We start from the raw sequence: 26,648 nt of genomic DNA, 5'->3' as shown, positions 1-26,648 counted from the left end.
GGTTTGGTTCGCTTCGGTACGGTTTGGGTTCGATTCCCAGTATGGTTTGGTTCGCTTCGGTACGGTTTGGGTTCGATTCCCAGTATGGTTTGGTTCGCTTCGGTACGGTTTGGGTTCGATTCCCAGTATGTTTTGGTTCGCTTCGGTACGGTTTGGGTTCGTGTCATTTCACTTCGCTTTTGAGATTGGTTGATCAGGTCAATGCTCAAAATTTGTTGTGATACAAATAACTCAGATGATCAGGCTGATGCCATTTGTTCTCAACTGGCGACCCATAGTGAAAAGACTGGACACAAGAAAACATAACAAGATACAGCTAATGGCTGTTTCGTGATTTGCACCGTTTATTCAGGAGATTTTTTATTTTTATCAAGAATATCTGCAATTGGCATTGTTCGGTATGTATGGTGCGTTGATCCTGGTATGGAAGAATACCGTCTGTGAGTGAAATACGGTAGGAAAAGGTGTTGATGTTTTCATGGTCTATATCTTGAAAAATAACCCTTTTGGATTTATAAATTGGTGGTTCCTCTGGATCATATCGAGGATTATCTTCTATACCCAGCCACTCATGGAGATCGTTCCAGCTATCATCAAGGTAGCGCTGTATGAGGTGGGGAGGAACACTTTCGAAATAGCATGTGAATTGACCAGGATATTCTTTATATGAGACCTTGACATAGCAGTCTCCTTGAATCATTTCAATGCCCATAACTCTTTCCATTTTATGATCTACTTTTCGTAGGTGTTTTGGAAAAAACGGATATGGTTTGACATCTAATTCTATGCATGGTTTGGTGTTGTCTTGTTTGACATTTCCGGACATTGTATTCCCTGACAGAACATTGATTGATTTATTGTCTTGTGCTGATTCCTTTTGGTCGAAAAACTTATGATTCTTCAGTGGACGTTTTCGTCGTTTTCCTGACATACTTCTTTTGAGGTGAAATTCTCTCCGAATGGAGTCTGGAATGCTGCTGCCATACTCCCATGTGTTTCCTCTTTCTGGATCCTTCCATTTCACTCTGTAGTAGATTTTGCCATTTGCTCTCTTGGAACTAACAATTGAGTGGATGTCCTCTGGATTGAAGACCTGAGAGATATCCTTGGTTTGATTACCTGATGTTGGACTTGGAGGTTGTACCTGGCTGTCGTCGGGTTGTTTTCTGGATTTGGGCTGGTGATGCTTACTATTTACTCCTCTTTTCCCTTTGTTTACCTTTTCCTTTACCTTGGTTGGAGCACTAGGACCTGGTGTGGCATGAATTTCCTTCATTGTTGCCGTGGGACTGGTAGGTTTTTCTGTTGTACTTGAAGCAGGGTTTTTCTTCTTTGTTGGGGTCTTTTGCTTCTGACTCTTGTTGCTGGAAGTACCTGCCTTTGTTTTGGAATTGACCTTCTTACCTTTCTGTTGTGGAGGTGATTGATCAGTAGCCTGGTAAGTTGAACTTGTTGATGGGGAATTGTTGCTGTCAAACTGAGTATCATTGACTGGTTCCTCGTTGTCATCCATGACTCCTGAATCTATGTCACTGGGGTTATTGAGGTATGGTTCTGGAGGATACTGTGGACGATCAGCAGGATCAAAATATGGCTTCAGACGGTTGGCATGGACCAGTGGTTTGTGTATTTTGTCGTCAGAACTTCGGCGCAGTTTGTAGGTATAATTTGGACCTGTATGGATGATAAAATAGCTACCATACCACTTTTTGGTTAATTTGTTGGAAAGGCCTTTTTCAACTTTTTGACAGTAAAGCCAAACTCTTTGACCTGGGGCGAATTCTGGTTCTTTAGCCTTTCTATTATATTGTTCTGAATACACCTCCTTAGCCCGCGCAGTGTTTTCAGCTGCGATTGTTCTAGTGATTTCAAGCTCCTCAAGCAAATTGGAAAGATAACTTTTGTTATTGTGGCCTAAATTTTCTTTTGGAATTAATGCTACATCTTGTGGAGCTCTCATTTCACGGCCGAAAAGCATAACATATGGGGATTTTTGAGTTGATGAATTTGGAGCCATCCGATAGGCCATCATGATGCCAGGAATAAAACGGGGCCAATCATTTTGAGACTTGTTACAATAGGCTCTTAGTGATTGATTGATGTAAGAGTTGAGCCTTTCTACACAGCTGTTTGTTTGAGGATGGTATGGGCTGGTATGGGTAAATTTAATTGCCAAAAGTTCACAAATTGCTTTGATAAGTTTGGACATGAAATTCTGACCTCTGTCTGAAATTAAGGTCCTTGGAGCGCCATACCGACAAAATATTTCTCTGACGAAAACATCTGCTACTTCTTTGGCTTCTTGGGTCCGAAGTGGAAAGGCTTCACACCATCTAGATGATGCATCTGTGATGACCAAAATGTACTTGTACTTATCTGGTGTTGTTGGCAGGGGACCGAGAATGTCAATGTGCCATCGGGTGAAGACCTCTTCTACAGGTAGTGGACGAAGTGGTGCCTTCTTGCCATGGTAGTGCCTCTTGGTCTGTTGACATACCTCACATGTCTGGACATAAGTAGCAATATCGCTGTACATTTTGGGCCAGTAGTACTTAGGTCTCATGGTGTTGTGCATCCTTTCTTTCCCATGGTGGCAACCGCCAAACTCTGAGTCATGATAGGATTGCAGGACTTGATTTCTGAGGGTTCTTGGGACTGCCAGCTGTTTAATGAACTTGTCTGCGTGGCCTTTCTGTCTTTGTGGAACGAATCTGTATAGGATGCCTTTATCAATTTCAAAAGTATTGGCTTCGATAAGAATCTTTTGACGATCCTTTTCATTTTGTGGAAGGACATCATCCTCTTTGTAGTCAAAGATTTGGATGAAATCTGGACAAATCCTTTGTAGGTGACGTAAATTTGGATGTTCTTTTATACTTACTTCAACCAATGTGTCTTGGGTAACATCAGCATTTGTAGCATGTAAGGCTGCAACAACATTAACTGGTACTGACTGATAATCCTCTTCATATTCAAAGGTGACTGACCAATGTGTTGTCTGAGTGTCTGATTCTAAGTGATTGACAATAGGTGTGCAAATATCCTCAGTCTGAGTTGTCTGTGTGACTTGTGTGGATGAATGGGTGTTTGGCAAGATTGTATTGCTAGTTGATTTGCTTTGCTGAGTTGAAGTTACTGAGAAGACTGTTTTCTCAGCATCTTCTTCTGTCTGATCATTACAGTTAATATTTTCCTCATATTCCCTACGTGAGAGAGCATCGGCATTCCCATTGGCTTTGCCGCTGCGGTGAACAATGTCAAAAGTGTAGGTAGAAAGTTCCAAAGACCATCGTCCTAACCTACCTGTGGCATCCTTGATGGATTTCAGCCACTTCAATGCTATATGATCAGTGTAGACTGTGAATTTGGAATTTGCAAGGTATGGACGAAAGGATCTAATGGCTTCAACTAGAGCTAAGCCTTCCTTTTCTGTAATGCTCCAGTTCTTTTCACTGCCATGAAGAGCTCTACCACCACAAGCTATTGGATGTTCATTATTTTTCTCATCTTTTTGACTTAAAACAAAACCTATGCTCATATCACTGGCATCAGTTGCGAGAAGAAATTCTTTGTCAAAATTTGGATAAGCCAGAACAGGTGTATTACTCATAGCATGTTTGAGTGTGTTGAATGCCTGATCACACTCAAGTGACCATTGGAACTTTGGTTTCTTTCCCACTTCTGACTCTGAATGCTTCTTTAGCAAGGCATTCAGTGGAAGCGCTATGTGAGCGTAATTTTTCACATACTTCCTGTAGAAGTTTGTGAGACCTAAGAAGGAGCGAATCTGCTTTTGTGATTTGGGCACTGGAAAGGTTCTTATTGCTTCAATCTTTTTGTCATCAACTTGAACACCTCCACATGATAAAACATGACCCAGAAAAGAAACTTTGTCCGTTGCAAAATTGCATTTGGATGGCTTTAGTGTTAATTTTGCCTGTTTCAGATAGTAAAATACTTGCTCCAAATGTTGGAGATGCTCTTCAAAGTTTTTGCTGTAAATTATCAAATCATCAATGTAGATCAGCGCAACCTTAAAAAGCAATTTTCGTAGCACTTTGCTCATGAGCTGTTGAAAACAAAGTGGAGAATTTGTCAAACCTTGTGGAAGACGTTTGAATTGATAAAGGCCTTGATGGGTGACGAAAGCCGTTTTATGCTTTGAATCTTCATGTAATGGCACTTGGAAGAAGCCATTAGCAAGGTCTAAAGTTGAGAAGATCTTAGCTTGTGCATTGGCGATGTTATCAACAACATCATCAAAAACAGGAAGAGGCCATGACATTGGTAAAGTGACAGAATTCAACTTTCTGTAGTCACAAACAAATCTATATGAGCCATCACGTTTCTTGACTAGGATAATGGGAGCTGAATACATAGAAGTTGACTCCTCGATCAAATCATACTTCAGAAAATCATCTATAAGTTCTTCAGTGACTTTTTGGAGATGAGGAGATTGACGATATGGTCTACTCTTAACGGGTGGGTGGCTGCCAGTGTCAATGATATGTTGGTGCAGGTCAGTCTTACCTAAATCTGCAAGACTTGTTGAAAACATGTTTCTATTTTGTCCCAAAAATCTAAGTAGTCTGTGTCGTTGGTCTGGAGTCAGTTGTGTATTGGTCAAATCAAATCCTAACTCCTGTGCAATTTTGACATAATCCCTGGTGTCATTGTCTCTCTTCTCATTGTCGGTGTTAACGGTACTGATGAATGGTTGGTCAGAGCCGATTTCAAAAACAGAGTCATGGTCAATGTAACTAAATTTGCCTACAACTGTACCCTTGTCAAGAACCTTTTCTTCTTGGGAGGGATTCATAAGCCTAAATGTAGCAGTCTTGCTTTTTGATTTAGAAAGAGTTCTACCGCCTGCTACTTCAGAATGAGCAGTGAGGGAAGCAATGGGTTCAATGAGGATGAGGGAATCCTCTTTGGTCTCTGATAGTCTGACCTTGAAATGAATTTCACTCTGAGGGGGGATGTAAATCTGATCTATTGTTTTTGCTAATCCACTAATCTCATGCACTGAATTGGCTATGAAATTGATATATTGCCTATCTGAGGTGCTGTTGTTGAGTATCAAGGAATGACAGCTATAATCTAAGACTGCATCATTGTCATCAAGGAAGTTCTCACCTAGTATCACTGCCTTCGGCAGTGTAGGCAGTACATAGAATCTTTGAGAAAATTCCTGATCCTCAATGACAAAATCTAACACAACTGACCCTAACACTTTATGCAATTCGCCGCCAACACCTTTTACCTGTGGAAAGGGTGAGTTTCCAAGAGTAAGGTTTTCAAAAGCTGTGCTCAGAAAAGCAGACGAAATACAACAAATGGATGCCCCTGTGTCTACTAAACAATTTGTTGTTGTTGTGCCAAATTTTGCCTGAATTACACTTTTGGCAAGGGGCGTAACTAAAGACACTGTTGGAATTTTACTTTCAAAGTTACTTTCCATACCAGACTCCATATTTGCCATGACACCTATTAGTATGTACCGTACTAAATTAAAGGATGACAAGAAATCAACAATGTATGACTTACAATATTTGAAGACTTTTTCTTCCTTTGTTGGTGTCTTTGGAGGAGTTGGTTGTCTTTAATCCAGTGTTGAGGTCAGAGGTTGATGCAGCTTGCTTGTTATTCCATCAGATGATCACAGTTGGACATGTCCTCCAATGGGTTCTTGTAGCTGGTCGTAGTTAGTTCCTGGACTCTGTGGTTCCGAAAACGATGATTCTCCGCCAAATTATCATGGAACTGTTCTGGGTGAACAATACCTTCCAAATGATGTGCTGGTTTTCTTGGGGAATTAGTCAGCAAAGAGCCAGAGTCACAGGAGACTAATCACAATTTTATTTACAAGAACAATTAACAATTTACAATATACTTAGATAATAACTGAGGGTGCCACAGAGAGTCGGTACAACACTCTGGGCTGTGGGAGAGAGGTCTGCTTGGTAAGAGAGTCAAACCCCTTCTCTGGTTAAAACCTGCCTACAGTATGTATTTAACAAAAATTTAAACAATAGAAAGGAATGTGATTGGATGATACACGCTTGGTTGTGTCCTAAGCTAAATGGATGGCTAGACAGAGGGGAATACTAAATCCTGTTTATCCTGTTGGACTGGCACTAATCTTGTTGACATATTTACTGGATGTTTTGAAAGAGATTAGGGTGTCACTATAGATGAGCTTGTGTGGGGGCTAATCCTTAATGCCCTATAGACGAGCTTGTATGGGGGCTAATCCTTAATGCACTATGGACGAGCTTGTATGGGGGCTAATCCTTAATGAGTCTTAATTGAAGTAATGTTATTCTAATATACCCCGGTAGGTGATGACAGATATACTTAAATAAATATCCTTTGTCTGGGAGATGGGATCTTGATACCTTAGGCTAGCATTTATCTAAAAGCTTCAAATCAATTAAACTATGTAGACGTAACTCTTGTCTTATTGAATAGTATGTCTAGAAGACGCGCTCCCATTACCTTAGGCTAGCAACCATCTAAAACAGCTTTAACTGAAACTACTGATATTTTATATATGCATTTTACCTAATGATATTTATTACTTGGTAAACTATAATTATATGAAATGATGTATAAATATTACACCACGATAACTCATAAAAGCACTTGATGTAGATCTAATTATTATAAGATAACTTAGTATAAATGTTATCCCATGATAGAAAAATGAATAATATTATAGCGGTAGAACGGAATCTTTCTCGTCATTACAATATAAAAAATTAAAGTGGGGTATTATTTCAGACCTCAAAATTTCTGTATTAGATGTAAAACACCAACCTGTACATATAGGATACTTAAGTGTAACACTCCATATTATAATAATGGTTGATTCCATATTTAAGTTGTGATATAGTATCATTGTATATTTAATATGTATGTTACACTCCCGGGAATAACAAATGGTCAGTCTATTCAACTGCTTCATACTATCGATAACTCGGATGGACAACTCGAAGTAGTTCTATGCGATGTAACGTATTACCCGCTGTGGACCAATATAAATGCTGTGAGAGGTAATAATAAGATATGGATATTAGGTAAAAACTTTAGTATTGTCGAACCCAAATTTATACCTGATGGGTATTACAGCGTTTGCTCACTCAATGATGAAATTTTTAAGCCTCATGGAATTAGTCTCACACAAAATGAGTCGAATGCAATGCTGAAATTAGCCACTGGAGAAAAGCAAGTAAGGCTTTACCCTAACATATCAGATACACTTGGATGGAATGGAGATACGATATAAGCTGGTGTAACAGCACAGGGATTTAAATTACCCGATTTAGTTCCCTATAAAGAGTTGTGTATCCATCTTGATCAAATAAGCACGACATATAATATTCAACTAGAAAGTCCTTCAACTCTGCTCAGATGTGTTCCAGTTAAAGATGAAAAATACAATAGTGGCAGAACGGAATCTTTCTCGTCATTACAATATAAAAAATTAAAGCAGGGTATTATTTCAGACCTTTAAATTTCTGTATTAGATGTAAAACACCAACCTGTACATATAGGATACTTAAGTGTAACACTCCATATTATAAATAATGGTTGATGCATCAGGCCCTGGAACGCTCAGACAATGTAATACAATTGCGCTTTCCGATCTCGGAGACACAGAAGGATTCGGTAAACCCGGTACCGATGGTAAGTTATAGGCTTTACACTTACACGATAATGTATACAAGTGGAAAGAAGTTACATTCACGGGTAATCTAGAAGATTTAAGCGATGTCGATGTTAGTAGACTCATTAAAAACACTTCGTATAATATTACTCGCAACGACGATAATAAATGGACTATGGTCGACGCAAACATCGAGTGGCTACTGAATATCGTCATTACCCTACCTTATGTGATGATGGGTAAGGGACATAATTTAACTAAGATAATAAATAGTGGCATCATACTCGCGGCTTATATCCCATCAAAACGAAAAAGTGTGTTAGTCACTTTTCTGCCAGAAGACCCAGGTCATATGTTATATAGTCGTCCGGCCTTAAAAAATGTTACTTTAAATTTGGTTACTGAATTCGATGATATTAAAGTTAACCTGAGTGCAATACCTAATACTTCTACGCTTATTATTGAAGTCTTGTTCGGAGATGCACCGGTAGATGCCTTCGAAATATTACCAGGTCCATTGATTAAATGGCTCAAGAAACACCAACGTCAACGTTGCAGTATTATTCATATCGGAGCATCGCCCGTTGCAACCCTCGAGGGGGTCCAAATTATTAAAAGTGGTAGTATTTCTCTTACTAAGATATTCTTGCCGTATAATATACATTTGATAAGATTGATGTATAGTCTCAAAACATTTAAGCAAGACCAATCAAAGACTATTATATGACCGTAATATACACTATGAGTTTATATCCGGCGCTCGATGAAGCAATTGAAAAGATGGAAACTGCTGATGGATTTCGATTACATCAAATAAGCGACATAAAACATCGAATAGAGAAGGATAGGGAGTTGAGACTTGGATTGTATAAAAAGTATCGCAGAGCCGTGAATGCTCTGGACAGAGTTGACACCGCGCTTGTAGCAGCTGGCATGGGACTTGGTGTAGCCAGTGTCGGTTTACTATAAACTATAATCGCCGTGCCTATCGTGCTCGGCATGGAAATAGCCGGCAGAAATAGCGATAAAATTCATTACTCGTAGGTTACAAAAGAAAGCATTAAAACACGATAGTATTCGGATGCTCGCCGAAGCAAAGTTGAACAGCATTGAGGATCATATTTCGACAGCAATGGTCGATTGTAAGATATCCGAGGATGAGTTTTGTTTAGTGCTGTTGGAACTCACTAAATACAACGCAATGAAGCAGGAGATTCGTTCAAAATCTCAGAAGACCAGTGGTATTAGCGAAGACGAGAAAAAAAAGTTCATAGGACAGGGGAGGCAACAAGCACGTCAATTATTCCGTGCCAAAACCAAAGAACTGGTTGGAGATTAAAAATAGATTGCTTACTATCGTTTGATCACATTTAGACAAATGCTTACATACATATATATAATAATGGAGATCGAAAAAGCTATTAAATGGAGAGAATTACCACAAGGTTTTTATTATATCAGTGATGTCAAACCAACCAAATACGGTTATCAATTGTTTCTTATCAATTTACAAGAAGAGTGTAATTATATAGTCTGGTCTCCTAGTAAAATGAACGAAGAACTTAATAAAAATGTTGAATAACGCTTTATTGATAAAAATAATGAAGAATATTTTTATTACCATTTAGGCTCATCTAAAGCAATGATTGGCCCAAGGTATCGGTGAGCTAGACCCAATTTAACTTAATCTCATGACTATCGTTGAATCGCATAATCATTTTGGCATAAAAAATGCCATCTGTAGTAGCAGTATAGGTATATGAATCCGGCTCCAGTGGAAGTGGTCCAGAACCCCTATTACCTATACTACTGGCCGCTTCTGACACCATGTTTACATGCTAGTTTGCGATCACAACATAACCAAATCGTAACCATGATGCTTTATTCAACTTCATTCCACGTGCCTTAACGTCACTTCCGTTTACCCTGTTCCATAGGGTATGTAACTACCACATACCGTGACGATATCACTTGCATTTGCTTCAAACAAAATGGCATCCCTCCCGAGGCAAGAGAGTTAGCTGACTTTAAAAGTCTAGTTTCCAGCCTTGCCGAACTAGGCTGGTATTATGGAGTTACATTTTGGCTGGACTAACGAGTCTATACATAATCCAATCAAAATCGCTCAACGAAATCGAAATCCGGTTCGTAAACTGTCCGCAAATTCGTTGTAAACAGATATTTTCCAAATCCTTTTCTTGTTTTTAATCAATGTGCTCATGGGATTTGACGCACTTCGCGATGTAAGACCCGTTATATTATAATATAGATCTTAGATTATTGATCATAACGTTTTACCATTTTGTTTGAAACAAATACAAGTGTTACGAGAGGTAGAATCTGATTGGTCCATAGGAGAGGCTTAGAAGGGACATAACTCGTAATAGCCACTGGTGGCGCTACAATTGAGCCGAAGAATTCCAGCTTAGTTCGGCAAGGGTGAAAACTGGACTTTTATAGTCAGTTAACTCCATTGCCTTGGAAAGATGCAGTGCTACACGCGAACCCACAACATACAACATGGACAATGAATTCACGCTCAGAAATGCACACACACCTCTGACATGCCCCTACCCACAAGTACAGTGAAAACACAGACACACACATGCTGTCATGCATATCGGTTTGTAACGGAGGGAGTCCAAAAGATTAACTGTGCCTTTAAAGGGGCACTGATCTAACGCAATTCCCCGGGACTGGTTGTTGCCTTTGTTATTGTTTTTTCCCAGTGAGTACCCGGATGTATAGCAGAAATCTAGACTAGTTCGCGACCTCTACTGCGCCATTCGTAAGCGCATTAGTCACTTGTATGGGTAGTAATAAGGGCGTATGTTCACATTGATCAACAAACTGAAATACAGTTTTCGAGGTAATAAGGAAATGGAGGTATCTTTGTGGGTAGCATCAGTAATGGTGACGAAGTTTTGATAAGTCACTTGCTTGGTAATTTTGCGATTTTCGTTTACACTATTTTGACTTGCAACACAGAGTAAATATTTCACCTGAGCATTGCTTTTTGATAGTGTGTATATTTGTTACTGTCAAAATGTGTAACATTTTCAAATTTATTAAACGACTAAATATCCAGTTATTTAACAAAATGACTGAAAACCATTTCCATCTGTATTATTATGATAACGAATTCCAAACATTTTGTTGTTTAATGTCATCACCAAGAGACTGAAAATGTTACGTTGAAAAGTTCATTTCTATGTTGTTTGGCTTCTAATCCTACATAATAATCTGTTGTGATGTTTGTAGGCCCTTTTGATCGTCTTAATCAATCTGGACAGATTTTTTAGTCAAAATGACTGAAATATTTACACATTTTATAAATTGCCTGAGAGAATTACATTTTACAAATTGGCGGTAATATATACACGCTTACAAGGCAAAAGGCCTGTGAAAACAACGTCTATCGTGCATTGAAGAATTTCCCAACCAAGACGTAGAGAAACAAGGACGAATCGGTTCAATGCTACAGCAAATGAAGGAAAACAAAATGCAAATATCATAATTACAACCTACCAAATTTATGTGTATAAATTTTAGGCAGCTTCTTTCTTCGAGGAATGTATCCGTGAATATCCACACAAAGGAACAATATCCCACTCGTCTGCAGCTGTACAAAGAAACTTATTCGATGTCACGTGTCTCTGTAACAATCACATATTTTAAAAGTTATATATCGTTTCGGGATATTATAACCCGTGTTCGTTTCTCAACTGATCACTTGGATTGTTTCAGGTGTTTCACATAGGTGTCAAGTCTCAAGGGTCAGCTGAGAAAGCCCACGTGACAACTATTTTCATAACGTCCACGGTTCCTAAAAAAATCCATTCAGTGATAGATAACAATGATCAATCAATCAACGTATTATCAGTTAACCCTTTGAACAAAGTATGTTTGTTTTTACATCGGCACTTCACGCAAGGATATGAGTGTATTCCCTTTGTTTTAGTAAACCTAGACATGTAAACACTCACTTTTGACATATCCACTGTGCAAGATAACAGTGATTAATCAATCAACGTATTTTCTGTTAATCCTTTGATGATTAGGAACGATCCGTTGATTTACAAAAAAGAGGAAATCAACTGATCATTCACCTCTTGCTGGTCTGCCACGTGCATATTACATAACACACATTTCACCTTACTTCAAACCTGGATTTAGATTGAATAATTACCCCAGACACAATAAATGCCAAATGGGAACCTTTGTCAGGTAATCTAAGTGGTGCTACCACTAATTGTACCAGTAATAAATTCATTAACTGAACATCAAGTGAATGACGATAAATACACAAGTGTAGGGTTATACGAGAAAACGTTGATGACAACAAGGGAGTAGTAATCGTATTATCGACGCAATCCGAAATCCGAAAATGCTTTCACTGCATGGATACTTTTTTTAGTGTTAACTATAACCATCTGGGGTATTTCCAAATGACGACATCCGATGAGCTCCGCCGTTCTTTTTGTCTGTTTGTTTAGGCTGAAGAAATTAATTAACATGCGCCCTTTGTCGAAATCTTTATAGAGCACGGTTAACCAATCAATGTTTATGCAAAAATGCGTAAAACAAATATTGCCTCCAGCCTCCAAGTTTATTTAGCTGTCCTCGCAGACGGTAGCCCAGTCTCTGGTCACGCTCAGTTGCGTTGCGTATCATCCGGGTACTCACGGGGAAAAAACAATAACAAAGGCAACAACCAGTCCGTGGAATTGCGTTAGATCAGTGCCCCTTTAAACTTTGCCAGCTTTCCAACAATGTAGAACACTACAGATGTGAATCAAGATAACGCGAGAAAATTCAATGACACATACGATCGACAGTGGAAGAAAAACGACTTAATTCAGTCTGTTTTCCACCAGGTAATACCTGGAAGGAACAAAAGAAGCTTCAAAACACATACTTCGTAACTGCTCTACGATGGGAGTAGATAGAAGCTTTCTTCGCGTACCTCTATCCAATGACGTGTAACAAGTGCGTGTCCCGTGGCCTCTGCGGATACCAAGGGGTCGTCTTGATATCACTGTATTAATCTGTAGGGCTTCCTATATTCAGTGTGCGAGTTGGGTATATGAAACACATACTGCATGTCATGACAATGTTGTATTTGTTGAAGCATCTACGGAAACATCTAGTGACAACATGCAGTACCTTCTACTGGTGTGGATGTGTCTGCCGTGTGTCATGGGCCAGTTGAAGCTTGTGGAGAGGTTCAACATGGGTAGCCTCGGGCGTCAGGTGTCGACAGCAGCCAGGACATCCTTCTCCTTCTATGAAGAGTGGCAGATTTTCAAGAACACACACGGTACTTAGACATTGGCAGACATAATGCAAACAATAAGTACCCATGTGACCATTGATAATCAACTCGGCTTTACCTAAACTTTGAAATATGAATCCAACAAGAAAGTTAGTCATGGTTTAACAGTAAATATTCTGTTAACATTTAACGTTACACCGTATGGATTTAATACTTGGGAACAAATATCATTGGTTTGTGGTGTCTGATGACTCCATCAGTCTGTGAATAATCGATGGGCAACTGACTGCTTCACTGTGGTCTAATACCTCAGCAGATATCCTCATATGTTGGTGTTACACAGTCTAGGCCAGTATATATGTCTTTGCCTTTGTCGGATTATGGATGAACTGCATCTACTTTGTTGGTTACTCGAACCTGTTCAACATTTATGATTTTTTTTAATGTATATATATCCTCTTAACAAGAAAACGTTTTGATAATGGTACTGCATTAATGGATTTAAGCTAAATCCTGGAATTAGAGTCGAAATGTATTTCAGGTAAAATGTTCCGCGACTTTGACACAGAGAGCCAAAGGTACGAAACTTTCAAAGACAACCTGCAATACATTGCTGACCACAACACACTGTACAAAAAAGGGGTCAGCTCCTTCTACGTGGGCATCAACCAGTTCTCTGATATGGTAAGCATGAGTCATGTTTATATTCAGGACAACATCTAGGAAAAGTATGCCTCACATGCACATGTGGAAGTCGAGATAAACAGGAACATTAGAGTGCACCGGGGACTGACTGTGTACATATTAAATGACGATTAAAAGAAAGTATACCTATCAGTCTTTAAAATGATAAAATCAAATCACAAACCACATGTTGACGCGACCCGTGAAAATCCGGGTAGAGAATAGGTCTTCAGCGACACATGCTTATCGTAAGAGGCGACTATGCTTGTCGTAACATGCGACTATTGGGATCGGGTGGTCAGGCTCGTTGACTTAGTTGATGCCTGTCATCGTATGCCAATTTGCGAAGTTCGATACTCATGATCTGATTCACTGGATAGTCTGGTCGATACTCGATTATTTACAGACCGCCGTCATGTAGCTGGAATATTGCTGAGTGCGGTGTTGAACAACAAACAAACATATTGATGCAAATATTGTAATACGAAAGTATAATCATTTGGCGAGACATAAACTCTGTTAAACACACCATTGACAGCAAGTTACAACACAACAGATCCCACGTAGCATCAGGAGTAAAATGCGGGGTGGTCTCCAACATACAAGCATGCACACCACGTCGGACAGAGTTGGCTAATGCCGTCAACAGGACTTGCCCTCCAATCCTCTCTCAGTGTTTGTACCATTTGATCTCTGTTCATTGGAGGATTGGGACTGCGTCAGATGTTCTGGTCAAGACGATCCCAAAGATGTTTTGGGTGATACGTCTGGTGGAAGGGCTTTCCATGGTAAAACACTGACGTTGTTCGTGGTCAGAAACTGTTGTAAAATACGAGCTGTTTTGAGGTCTTGCATTGTCCGGTTGAAAGGCCAAGCACAGTCTGTGCAGCTAATGGGGCCTTTACACAGGATGGCGACCTTTGTGCGACCATAAAATTTGCCAGGTTGTCGTTGGAGGCTCAAAGGAGGCAGAATGGTTGCCTAGGTCGTTCAAAGGTGGTACACGGGAGGTTCAGACATCGCCATGGACGCCATGGTTGCCGTGAATTTTTTGAACATGTTCAAAACAGTCGCACAAGGGTCGCCGAGGAGGTTGGTTGCTCAAAAGTGGCTCAAAGGAGGCAGAAGGGAGGCACAAGCATTGCCGTTGTTGCAGAATGAAGGCACAGTGGTCGCCAAATGGTCGCCAGGTAGAAGATGCGTTCTGTTGCAAATGTATTCCATTCGGCGACCACAGCAACCCTTGAGACACCAGGGCCAGGCTTCTGCCTCTTTTCTGTCTCCTTTGAGCTACCTGTAGTGCCTCCTCAGCCTGCCTATTAATGGAGAGCGTGTACCTGCAGTGTTTCATTGTGGTTGCAGACGCTGAACAACTCGAGCAGTTACTGCTGAACAACTGCTGGGGCAGTTACACAGAAACATGATTTTCTGGGTTCAGGCGACCATTGAGCGTCCTGGCCAGTTTTCGATCGCTCAAAGGTGGCACAAAGGTCGCAGCCTTGTGTAAAGGGGGCTTAAGGAATATGTTACGGGATTCCATCTGTTAAGGGTCAAGGTGCGGAAATAACGGTCCTCAATTGCGGTTGCGATTTCTGGCATGCCTGCTGTTCTCCCGGTGATCCTGTAACGCTGTAACAAAATGATGCATTACCCTTGCGACGTGCTCATAACTTGCCCCCAACCATTCAAAAAGCTTTCTCTGTTCGTTCGGGTACCGTGCCACAGTTTTTATGCCCTTATGTGCACGGATATCATGCATCACGTACATTACAAGTTTTCTTCAAAAGAGAATTTTACACGTGCAGCACCGTCCAAGCATAGTAACGAAAATAATAATTCTATCACCTATATGACCTTCCACGAATGATAACTATTTATATACTGAACCGCAAAAGAAACGTCACCCCAAGTAACATTGCATGAAAAAGTTGTCATTTATATATCTGGGTAATGTTTGTCAGTGTTTCTAAAATTTAAAATTAGCTTGTCCGGAAAAATGAAATTTGATGATAAAAAACAAAGCAGATGACAATAAAACTGATCGCCAAAACGCATCACGGCAACGGCCATGGTAACCCGATGCACGTGAGTTTCGTGCAAATTGAAATGCACATGCGTTCCCCCATTTCTTGCTCTATAAAATTCCTTCCAGATCGGATAACATTCATTCGTTATTGAATTGCTACCACATGCCAGGATTGCCAAGAAATCACCAAGCCCTTGGACGAATGCAAGCTGCACAAACCGCCGGGCAAGTAGCCAATGCATCTCAAGTCAACGTAAGGACCATATACAGGCCCCAGCAATAGTACCAGACCACCAACACTACAGATGACCGACCACTTAGTGGAAGACAAAGGGTCACCACCCGACATCAGGATCGTCAGATTGTGCGACAGCATCTTCAAGATCGCTTTGTTACTGGTGCGGAAACTGCTCGACAGACCGTGGGGACACACCAGCAACACATTAGTGCGGACACCGTGCGTCGACGATTGACGAGCAGACCTCCACTGTCACGGGCCACACCGAGGACCCATTCTGACACCACGTCATCGCCGGGACCGTCTTCAGTGGGCAACCAGCAGTGGAGAAGAGACCTCTTCTCAGACAAAAGCCGTTACTGTATCTCAACAGCAGATGTCAGATAGAGAGAGAGTCTGGCGACGCCGCGGGGAACGTTATTCGGATGCTTGTGTCGTTCAGAGAGACTCGTGGGCTTGTCCGAGCATCATAGTGTGGGGTGGAATTGGTCTTGCACATAGGGTTGGCCCTGTGGCACGTCACCACAACCACGAGTTTCAGCATAATAACGCCCGTGCCCACACTGCGAGAGCATCAAGAGACTTCCTCCAGCAGAATGGCATCAGAACCATGTAGTGGCCTGCCCTCAGTCCCGATTTAAATCCCATTGAGCACCTGTGGGACGAGATTCAAAGACGGCTGAATGACGTCCGACCAAGGCCGACAACTGCATCTGAGCAGCGTCAGGCGTTCCTCAGAGTGTGGGCTCATGTGCCTAGGGCCTTCATCAGCCGCCTCATCCATTCCAAGTATCGACGTTGCACGGCAGTCATCAATGCACATGGCGGAGACACGAGATACTGACTTGTGATGCCATTTTCTCAGAGACTAGTGTTGTGTTTCACTTTAAGACCATTTGACACTTAAATTTCAACCTTGATGATCAGTTTTGCCAAGTTTCAACGTTTTAATATGTCTCAAAGTATGTTTACAGTGTTTGGACAAGGTTTCTCATATACTAGTATCTATCCAGGGGCGGTCGGGTAGCCTAGTGGTTCAAGCGTTCGCTCGTCACGCTGAAGACCAGGGTTCGATTCCCGACATGGGTACAATGTGTGAAGCCCATTTCTGGTGTCCCCCGCCATGTTGTTGCTGGAATATTGCTAAAAGCGGTGTAAAACCATACTCACTCATATATCTATCCATGGTGACGTTTCTTTTGCGGTTCAGCATCTATTTTAAAAGACAACGTCGATATTTTTTCTTATGATCGTCAGTACATAATCCCAAACGGGGAACAGCGGCTACTTATACTGGATGTTCTGTTTTATATGATGTATATTCCATCAGACACATGACGAATTCAGCAGTTACATGCGCCTTGAGCGCCTCATTCAGCGGACTTATCATGGCATACCTTCACACCTCTCCCTGCCAGATGACCAACTGCCGGACCAGATTGACTGGAGAACACGTGGATTTGTCACCCCAGTCAAAGATCAGGTAGCTTTTCTGTTTATTTTGTTATTCCTAACGTTCAATTGTTAATGTGTTTTCAATGTTTGAGCATATGATACCAGAACCTGAAGGAAAACTGGATTTTAATCGTATCATTTCACTTTATATTAATTTCTTCGTCTATTCTGTGTTTATGGTATCTTCGTCGAATGCAGTTAGGTTGAATATATTTAATTTGACGTTGGTACTGCTACTAACGATCAACTGGCAGGTTTTTTTTTTAGTATATATCTCACAATTGAGAACGAGCCTCCCTTGAAATCAGCTTTATACCACTAAGAGAAGATAGTGTATGCAAACTTTCTTCATTGTTTGTTTCGACATGAAGCTGGGTCACACACACCCAACTCGAGCCCTCGAGTTATAGTTTCCTTTTCGAGGACGATATCAGTTGCAATTCCCGTTTCACCCCTACGCCTTCTTCATCAATGTAGATCATCTCGGTCAGGTATACAGAACATCGTGGTCAGGTATATGGATCATATTGCTCAGGTATACAGAACATCTTGGTCAGGCATAAAGAACATCTTGGTCAGGTATACAGAACATCTTGGTCAGGTATATAGATCATATTGCTCAGGTATACAGAACATCTTGGTCAGGTATATAGATCATATTGCTCAGGTATACAGAACATCTTGGTCAGGTATATAGATCATATTGCTCAGGTATACAGAACATCTTGGTCAGGCATAGAGAACATCTTGGTCAGGTATATAGATCATATTGCTAAGGTATACAGAACATCTTGGTCAGGTTTACAGAACATCTTGGTCAGGTATACAGAACATCTTGGTCAGGTATACAGATCATCTTGGTCAGGTATACAGATCATCTTGGTCAGGTATACAGAACATCTTGGTCAAGTATACAGAACATCTAGGAGGCATAAAGAACATCTTGGTCAGGTATACAGATCATCTTGGTCAGGTATACAGATCATCTTGGTCAGGTTTACAGAACATCTTGGTCAGGTTTACGGAACATCTTGGTCAGGTTTACAGAACATCTTGGTCAGGTATAAAGATCATATTGCTCAGGTATACAGAACATCTTGATCATGTACACAGATCATCTTGGTCAGGTATACAGAACATCTTGGTCAGGTATATAGATCATATTGCTCAGGTATACAGACAACCTTGGTAAGGTATGTAGATGATCTTGGTCAAATAAACATATCATCCTAGTTAGGTATATAGATCATCTTGGTCAGGTATGTAGAACATCTTGATCAGGTATGTAGATCATCTTGGTCAGGTATGTAGATCATCTTGGTCAGATATAGAGATCATTTTGGTCAGGTATACAGAATACATTTGTCAGGTATGTAGATCATCTTGGTCAGGAATGTAGATCATCTTGGTCAGGTATACAGAATACATTTGTTAGGTATGTAGATAATCTTGGTCAGGTATGTAGATCATCTTACTCAGGTATGTAGATCATCTTGGTCAGGTATGTAGATCAGCTTGATCGGGTATGTAGATCATCTTGGTCAGGTATGTAGATCATCTTGGTCAGATATAGAGATCATTTTGGTCAGGTATGCAGAATACATTTGTTAGGTATGTAGATAATCTTGGTCAGGTATGTAGATCATCTTGGTCGGCTAATAGATCATCTTGGTCAGGTATACAGGATACATTTGTCAGGTATGTAGATCACATTGGTTAGGTATACAGATCATCTTGGTCAGGCACGTAGATCATCTTGGTCAGATATAGAGATCATCTGGGTCAGGTATACAGAATACATTTGTCAGGTATGTAGATCACATTGGTTAGGTATACAGATCATCTTGGTCAGATATAGAGATCATCTGGGTCAGGTATACAGAATACATTTGTCAGGTATGTAGATCATATTGGTCAGGTATACAGATCATCTTGGTCAGGTATGTAGATCATCTTGGTCAGATATAGAGATCATCTGGGTCAGGTATACAGAATACATTTGTCAGGTATGTAGATCATATTGGTCAGGTATACAGATCATCTTGGTCAGGTATGTAGATCATTTTGGTCATGCATACAGAATACATTTGTCAGGTATGTAGATCATCTTTGTCGGGTATACAGATCACCTTGGTCAGGTTTGTAGATCATCCTGGTTAGATATGTAGATCATCTTGATCAGGTATATAGATCATCTTGATCACGTATGTAGAATACCTAATACATTTGTCAGGTATATAGATCATATTGGTCAGGTATGTAGATCATCTTGGTCAGGTATGTAGATCATTTTGGTCATGCATACAGAAAACATTTGTCAGGTATGTAGATCATCTTGGTCAGGTATGTAGATCATCTTGGTCAGATACGTAGACGGGAACCTTTTTGTTACAAAGCAGGTCCACACCAAGATAAGGTATGCAAGTAATATTTGTTATTACCAGGTATGATATATGTAAAAACATTGGTTACAATGTTGGTAGGCGTCTATGAGTACCTGGACACAGGTTATGATGATATGCTAATACCTTTTCAGTATATGTCTCTTTTAGGGTCAGTGTGGTTCCTGTTGGGCATTCAGCACAGTGAGTCCTCAGTCACTTATACAACAACAGCACAACCACTGGAGTATATAAACGTTACAACAGCACAACCACTGGAGTATATAAACGTTGCAACGGCACAACTACATGAGACTATACACGTTACAACAGCACAACTACAAGGGTATATACCCGTTACAACTGCACAACTACAAGGGTATATACCCGTTACAACTGCACAGCTACAATGGTATATATCCGTTACAACAGAACAACAAGAGAAAATACATGTTACAAATGCACAACCATAAGAATATATACCCGTTACAAGAGCACAACTACAATGGTACATACCCGTTACAACAGCGCAACCACAAGCGTATATACCCCTAACAACAGCACAACTACATGAGACTATACACGTTACAACAGCACAACAACAAGAGTATAAACCCGTTGCAACAGCACAACCACAAGCGTGTATACACGTTACAACAGCACAACTAATAGGATATATACCTGTCACAACAGCAGAACCACAAGGGTATACACAGGTTACAACAGCATAACTACAAAGGTATATACATGTTACAACAGTACAACTACAAAGGTATATACAGGTTACAACAGTACAACTACAAGGGTATATACAGGTTACAACAGCACAACTACAAAGGTATATACAGGTTACAACAGTACAACTACAAAGCTATATACATGTTACAACAGCACAACTACAAGTGTATATACAGGTTACAACAGCACAAGTACAAATGTATATACAGGTTACAACAGCACAACTACAAATGTATATACAGGTTACAACAGCACAACTACAAGGGTATATACAGGTTACAACAGCACAACTACAAGGGTATATACAGGTTACAACAGCACAGCTACAAAGGTATATACAGGTTACAACAGCAAAACTACAAAGGTATATACAGGTTACAACAGCACAACCACAAAGGTATATACAGGTTACAACAGTACAACTACAAAGGTATATACAGGTTACAACAGCACAACTACAAGGGTATATACAGGTTACAACAGCACAGCTACAAAGGTATATACATGTTACAACAGTACAACTACAAAGGTATATACAGGTTACAACAGCACAACCACAAAGGTATATACAGGTTACAACAGCATAACTACAAGGGTATATACAGGTTACAACAGCACAACTACAGAGGTATATACAGGTTACAACAGCATTACTACAAAGGTATATACAGGTTACAACAGCACAACTACAAAGGTATATACAGGTTACAACAGCACAACTAATAGGATATATACCTGTCACAACAGCAGAACCACAAGGGTATACACATGTTACAACAGCATAACTACAAAGGTATATACATGTTACAACAGTACAACTACAAAGGTATATACAGGTTACAACAGTACAACTACAAAGGTATATACAGGTTACAACAGCACAACTACAAAGGTATATACAGGTTACAACAGCACAACTACAAAGCTATATACAGGTTACAACAGTACAACTACAAAGCTATATACATGTTACAACAGCACAACTACAAGTGTATATACAGGTTACAACAGCACAAGTACAAATGTATATACAGGTTACAACAGCACAACTACAAATGTATATACAGGTTACAACAGCACAACTACAAGGGTATATACAGGTTACAACAGCACAGCTACAAAGGTATATACAGGTTACAACAGCAAAACTACAAAGGTATATACAGGTTACAACAGCACAACCACAAAGATAAATACAGGTTACAACAGTACAACTACAAAGGTATATACAGGTTACAACAGCACAACTACAAGGGTACATACAGGTTACAACAGCACAGCTACAAAGGTATATACAGGTTACAACAGTACAACTACAAGGGTATATACAGGTTACAACAGCACAACCACAAAGGTATATACAGGTTACAACAGTACAACTACAAAGGTATATACAGGTTACAACAGCACAACTACAAAGGTATATACAGGTTACAACAGTACAACTACAAATGTATATACAGGTTACAACAGCACATCTACAAAGGTATATACAGGTAACAACAGCACAGCTACAGAGGTATATACAGGTTACAACAGCACAACTACAAGGGTATATACAGGTTACAACAGCACAACTACAAAGGTATATACAGGTTACAACAGCATTACTACAAAGGTATATACAGGTTACAACAGCACAACTACAAAGGTATATACAGGTTACAACAGCACAACTACAAAGGCATATACACGTATACTAGTATATAGCACTACTGTTGCACGAGTACACATTCGCTATCATAGCACAACTTTTTTCACGAGTACACACCTTCTAATATAGAACTGGTGTTGCACCAGGACACATTCGCCACATCAGTCTCAGCTGCTATAAACCCAGTTACGACTGTATTACAAAACAGTGTATAGCACTCGATGTTTTGTTTCTGTGGACACAACGTGTCACATGTGATAATGTTATGCTCCTGTAGAATAGTCCCTGACAACACAACATGTTATATGTGATAATGTTATGCTCCTGTAGAATAGTCCCCGACAACACAACATGATATATGGTATAATGTTATGCTCCTGTAGAATAGTCCCTGACAACACAGCATGTTATATGTGATAATGTTATGCTCCTGTAGAATAGTCCCTGACAACACAACATGTTATATGTGATAATGTTATGCTCCTGTAGAATAGTCCCTGACAACACAACATGTTATATGTGATAATGTTATGCTCCTGTAGAATAGTCCCTGACAACACAGCATGTTATATGTGATAATGTTATGATCCTGTAGAATAGTCCCTGACAACACAACATGTTATATGTGATAATGTTATGCTCCTGTAGAATAGTCCCTGACAACACAACATGTTATATGTGATGATGGTCTCATCTCCCTCAGCGAGCAGCAGCTGGTGGACTGTTCTCGAAACTTCAAGGAAAGCGGCTGTAACGGCGGATGGGTGGATTACGCCTTCAGTTACGTCCATAAGTACGGCATTCAATTGGAGCAGGCATACCCATACTTTGCTAATATAAGCATTCCTAAAGTTTGCTTGACAGATTACTTTGTTTACTTGTTTCCTTTTGTGTGCAGATAGTTATGTGATTGCTAATATCAGGGAATGGTGGTTCTGAAAATTGTTATTAGGGCAGCATGGCCACCAGATATACAGATTGTTCCCAATTCAGATCGCAAAATATGTTTCCAGCACGTCTAGTGTTACACAGTGGACGTGTGCATTGCAGGATTCAACGTGCAAGTATGACGCCTCCAAAGTCGTCGCCAACTGCACCGGTCACACCGACATCCGCAGAGGCAGCGAGTCGGACCTTAAGTCAGCTGTAGGATCTGTTGGTCCTGTGTCGGTTGCCATTGACGCCTCGCACAAGTCCTTCCAGCTGTACAAGGGTGGTAAGTCAGTAACATGTAGGATCTGTACATTTTGACTGAGGCAACCACCCAAGAACGATAACGTCACAATACAAACACACTATAAATAATCAATACTAAGGTACACGTTCCCATGAACAGTGTAACACACTAAACACAAAATGTGGAGAACTATGCATCTAACATAATTGAAATATACAATACACAATAATAAGTTCCATATCATGTGGGTGACACCGGGGTGTAGTTTAAGCCACGTTTGATTTTCCAGAGATCTTCAAGAATTTACTATAAGTTAGTAAGAATATGTCTGTAATATTATATCGGAGATTTGATCTACGTGACGGACCGACGTGGACACTGTCCGCAGAAAACTCAAGGTTCTACGCTTCTGTCATCTATTTGAGTGAATAGAGTCTCCCTAACACGCAGTTTGAACAGGTTATTGATTACATATTCCTTTAAATACTTCACGGCAATGGGATCTCTTTCATGCAAGGGATCTCACGGCACAAATATCTGTCAACCAACCCGTCATTCTGGAATTACGAAAAACTATCCACGGTTGATTTTCAATCTTAATAGCACAGACAATATCAAACAATACCACTCCAGTTGTATCGAGAGCAAGCATGTAAAATATTATTTTATTCGCCGTTTTGGTTTGTCTTCATTACTGCATAGCAGTGGTTTGACAGCTTCGTGTAGTCATACAAAGAAAATGTGAGCTTTACTGCTTCCTGCTTGCAGGTGTCTACAGCGAGAAACGGTGCAGCACCACCAACCTGGACCACGCCGTGCTCGCCGTCGGCTACGGCACTCTGAAAGGGCAGGACTACTGGCTGGTCAAAAACAGGTAAATCTCGAAAACTCAGCATACCTGTTTCTCGAATGCTGACAGTTCACAACAAGATAGGTACATGTATCACCTAATATACTCGTTTGAGTTGACAGCCCTGTAGATGGATTGATTCTACTACATGTCTTTATAGTTATGTACATACAAGTAAGCCATGTGTATTGACACTGTGCCCAGTCGTTTAGCCAGATTGCTTGTGTTCGGCATGTTTGACTGTTAGCAGTTATTACATTGTGGTCAGTATGTCTATAATTTAGCTTGCAAACTAAGATACGACTGGAACACACAGGAGCCGTGTGTATACTTACAATCATAGACTCAAGTATTATAGTTCATGTTGTTCGTATTTACAGCTGGGGATCATCGTGGGGTGAGGACGGCTATGTGAAAATGATTCGCAACAGACGCAACCAGTGCGGTATAGCCACCGAGGCCAGTTATCCCACTGTGTAGAACCCCTAAGAACAGATAGTAAGTAGCAAATACTGTGTGGTATAGTCCCCAAGACAAGCTATCCAATTTGTGTGACCTTTGGAACAAATAGTAAGTGACACCACAACCCTTCAATATAGACATACAGTCAAATTTGCCGAGGAAAGGGCGCCATTCAGGTCAGAGTCCCGTGGTCTAGCCACACAGACACACTAAGTGTGGTATAGCCACCATTCAAGTCAGAGTCCCGTGGTCTAGCCATATAGACACACTAAGTGCGGTATAGCCACCATTCAGGTCAGAGTCCCATGGTCTAGCCATACAGACACACTAAGTGCGGTATAGGCACCATTCAGGTCAGAGTCCCGTGGTCTAGCCATACAGACACACTAAGTGCGGTATAGCCACCATCCAGGTCAGAGTCCCGTGGTCTAGCCATATAGACACACTAAGTGCGGTATAGGCACCATTCAGGTCAGAGTCCCGTGGTCTAGCCATATAGACACACTAAGTCCGGTATAGGCACCATTCAGGTCAGAGTCCCGTGGTCTAGCCATATAGACACACTAAGTCCGGTATAGGCACCATTCAGGTCAGAGTCCCGTGGTCTAGCCATATAGACACACTAATGGCGGTATAGCCACCATCCAGGTCAGAGTCCCGTGGTCAAGCCATATAGACACACTAAGTGCGGTATAGCCACCATTCAGGTCAGAGTCCCGTTGTCCAGCCATACAAAACACTTAGCATACCACATAACGATACTAGTAGAAGCAGGCTTTAATGTCCTAGATGCACCACATAACGATACTAGTAGAAGCATGCTTTAATGTCCTAGATGAACACCATGACGATACAGGTAGAAGCATGCTTTAATGTCCTAGATGTACCACATAATGATACTAGTAGAAGCAGACTTTAATGTCCTAGGTGTACCACATAGCGATACTGGTAGAAGTATGCTTTAATGTCCTAGATGCACCACATGACGATACTAGTAGAAGCATGCTTAAGGCATCCTAGATGTACCACATAACGATACTGGTAAAAGTATGCTTTAATGTCCTAGATGTACCACATAACGATACTGATATAATCAGGCTTTAATGTCCTCCATTGTCCACTTAACGATACTGGTAGAAGCAAGTTTCATTGTCCAAGATGCACCACATAATGATACTAGTACTAGCATGCTTTAATGTCCTATATGTACCACATAACGATACTGGTAAAAGCATACCTTAATGTCTTAGATGTACCACATAATGATACTACTAGAAGCATTCTTTAATGTCCTAGATGTACCACATAACGATACTGGTAGAAGCATGCTTTAATGTAATAGATTTACCACATGACAATACTGGTAGAAGCAGGCTTTAATGTCCTAGATGCACCACATAATGATACTGGTAGAAGCAGGCTTTAATGTCCTAGATGCACCACATGACGATACTGGTGGAAGCATACTTTAATGTCCTAGATGTACCACATAATGATACTACTAGAAGCATGCTTTAATGTCCTAGATGTACCACATAATGATACTGGTAGAAGCATGCTTTAATGTCCTAGATGCACCACATGACGATACTAGTAGAAGCATGCTTTAATGTCCTAGATGTACCACATAACGATACTGATATAATCAGGCTTTAATGTCCTTAATTGTCCACATAACGATACTTGTAGAAACATGCTTAAATGTCCTAGATTAACCACATAATGATACTAGTAGAAGCATGCTTTAATGTCCTAGATGTACCACATGACGATACTAGTAGAAGCAGGCTTTAATGTCCTAGATGCACCACATGACGATACCAGTACAAGCATGCTTTAATGTCCTACATTGTCCACATAACGATACTGGTAGAAGCAAGTTTCATTGTCTAAGATTCTCCACATAATGATACTAGTACTAGCATGCTTTAATGTCCTAGATGTACCACATTACGATACTGGTAAAAGCATGCTTTAATGTCCTACATTGTCCAAATAACGTTACTGGTAGAAGCAAGCTTCATTGTCCTAGATTTACC

The 26,648-nt window shown here is 40.4% G+C and overlaps 1 protein-coding gene across 4 annotated transcripts in view; it reads left to right on the top strand.

The window, feature by feature from the left end:
• LOC124127629 (digestive cysteine proteinase 1-like) overlaps positions 1-26,648 on the top strand; it is a 52,245-nt gene that overhangs the window by 20,907 nt on the left and 4,690 nt on the right. Inside the window, exons 1-8 of one of the 4 annotated variants that reach the window (XM_046491016.2) lie at positions 12,359-12,546; positions 12,801-12,989; positions 13,486-13,628; positions 17,223-17,375; positions 19,900-19,932; positions 23,171-23,336; positions 24,066-24,171; positions 24,528-24,645. In XM_046491016.2, coding sequence (XP_046346972.1) covers positions 12,827-12,989; positions 13,486-13,628; positions 17,223-17,375; positions 19,900-19,932; positions 23,171-23,336; positions 24,066-24,171; positions 24,528-24,627 — 864 coding nt within the window. In that variant the 5' untranslated portion in view covers positions 12,359-12,546; positions 12,801-12,826 and the 3' untranslated portion in view covers positions 24,628-24,645. Of the gene's footprint in view, positions 1-12,358; positions 12,990-13,485; positions 13,629-17,222; positions 17,376-19,899; positions 19,933-23,170; positions 23,337-24,065; positions 24,172-24,527; positions 24,646-26,648 lie in introns of those variants that run through there. The other 3 variants (XM_046491015.2, XM_046491017.2, XM_046491018.2) reach the window with 3 other exon arrangements.

Source organism: Haliotis rufescens, unplaced genomic scaffold (assembly GCF_023055435.1).
Source record: "Haliotis rufescens isolate VD_foot unplaced genomic scaffold, xgHalRufe1.0.p SCAF_5, whole genome shotgun sequence".
NCBI classification, from domain to species: Eukaryota; Metazoa; Mollusca; class Gastropoda; order Lepetellida; family Haliotidae; genus Haliotis; species Haliotis rufescens.
Note: the sequence above shows the minus strand (reverse complement) of the source record. Positions and strands in the feature narration are given on the sequence as shown.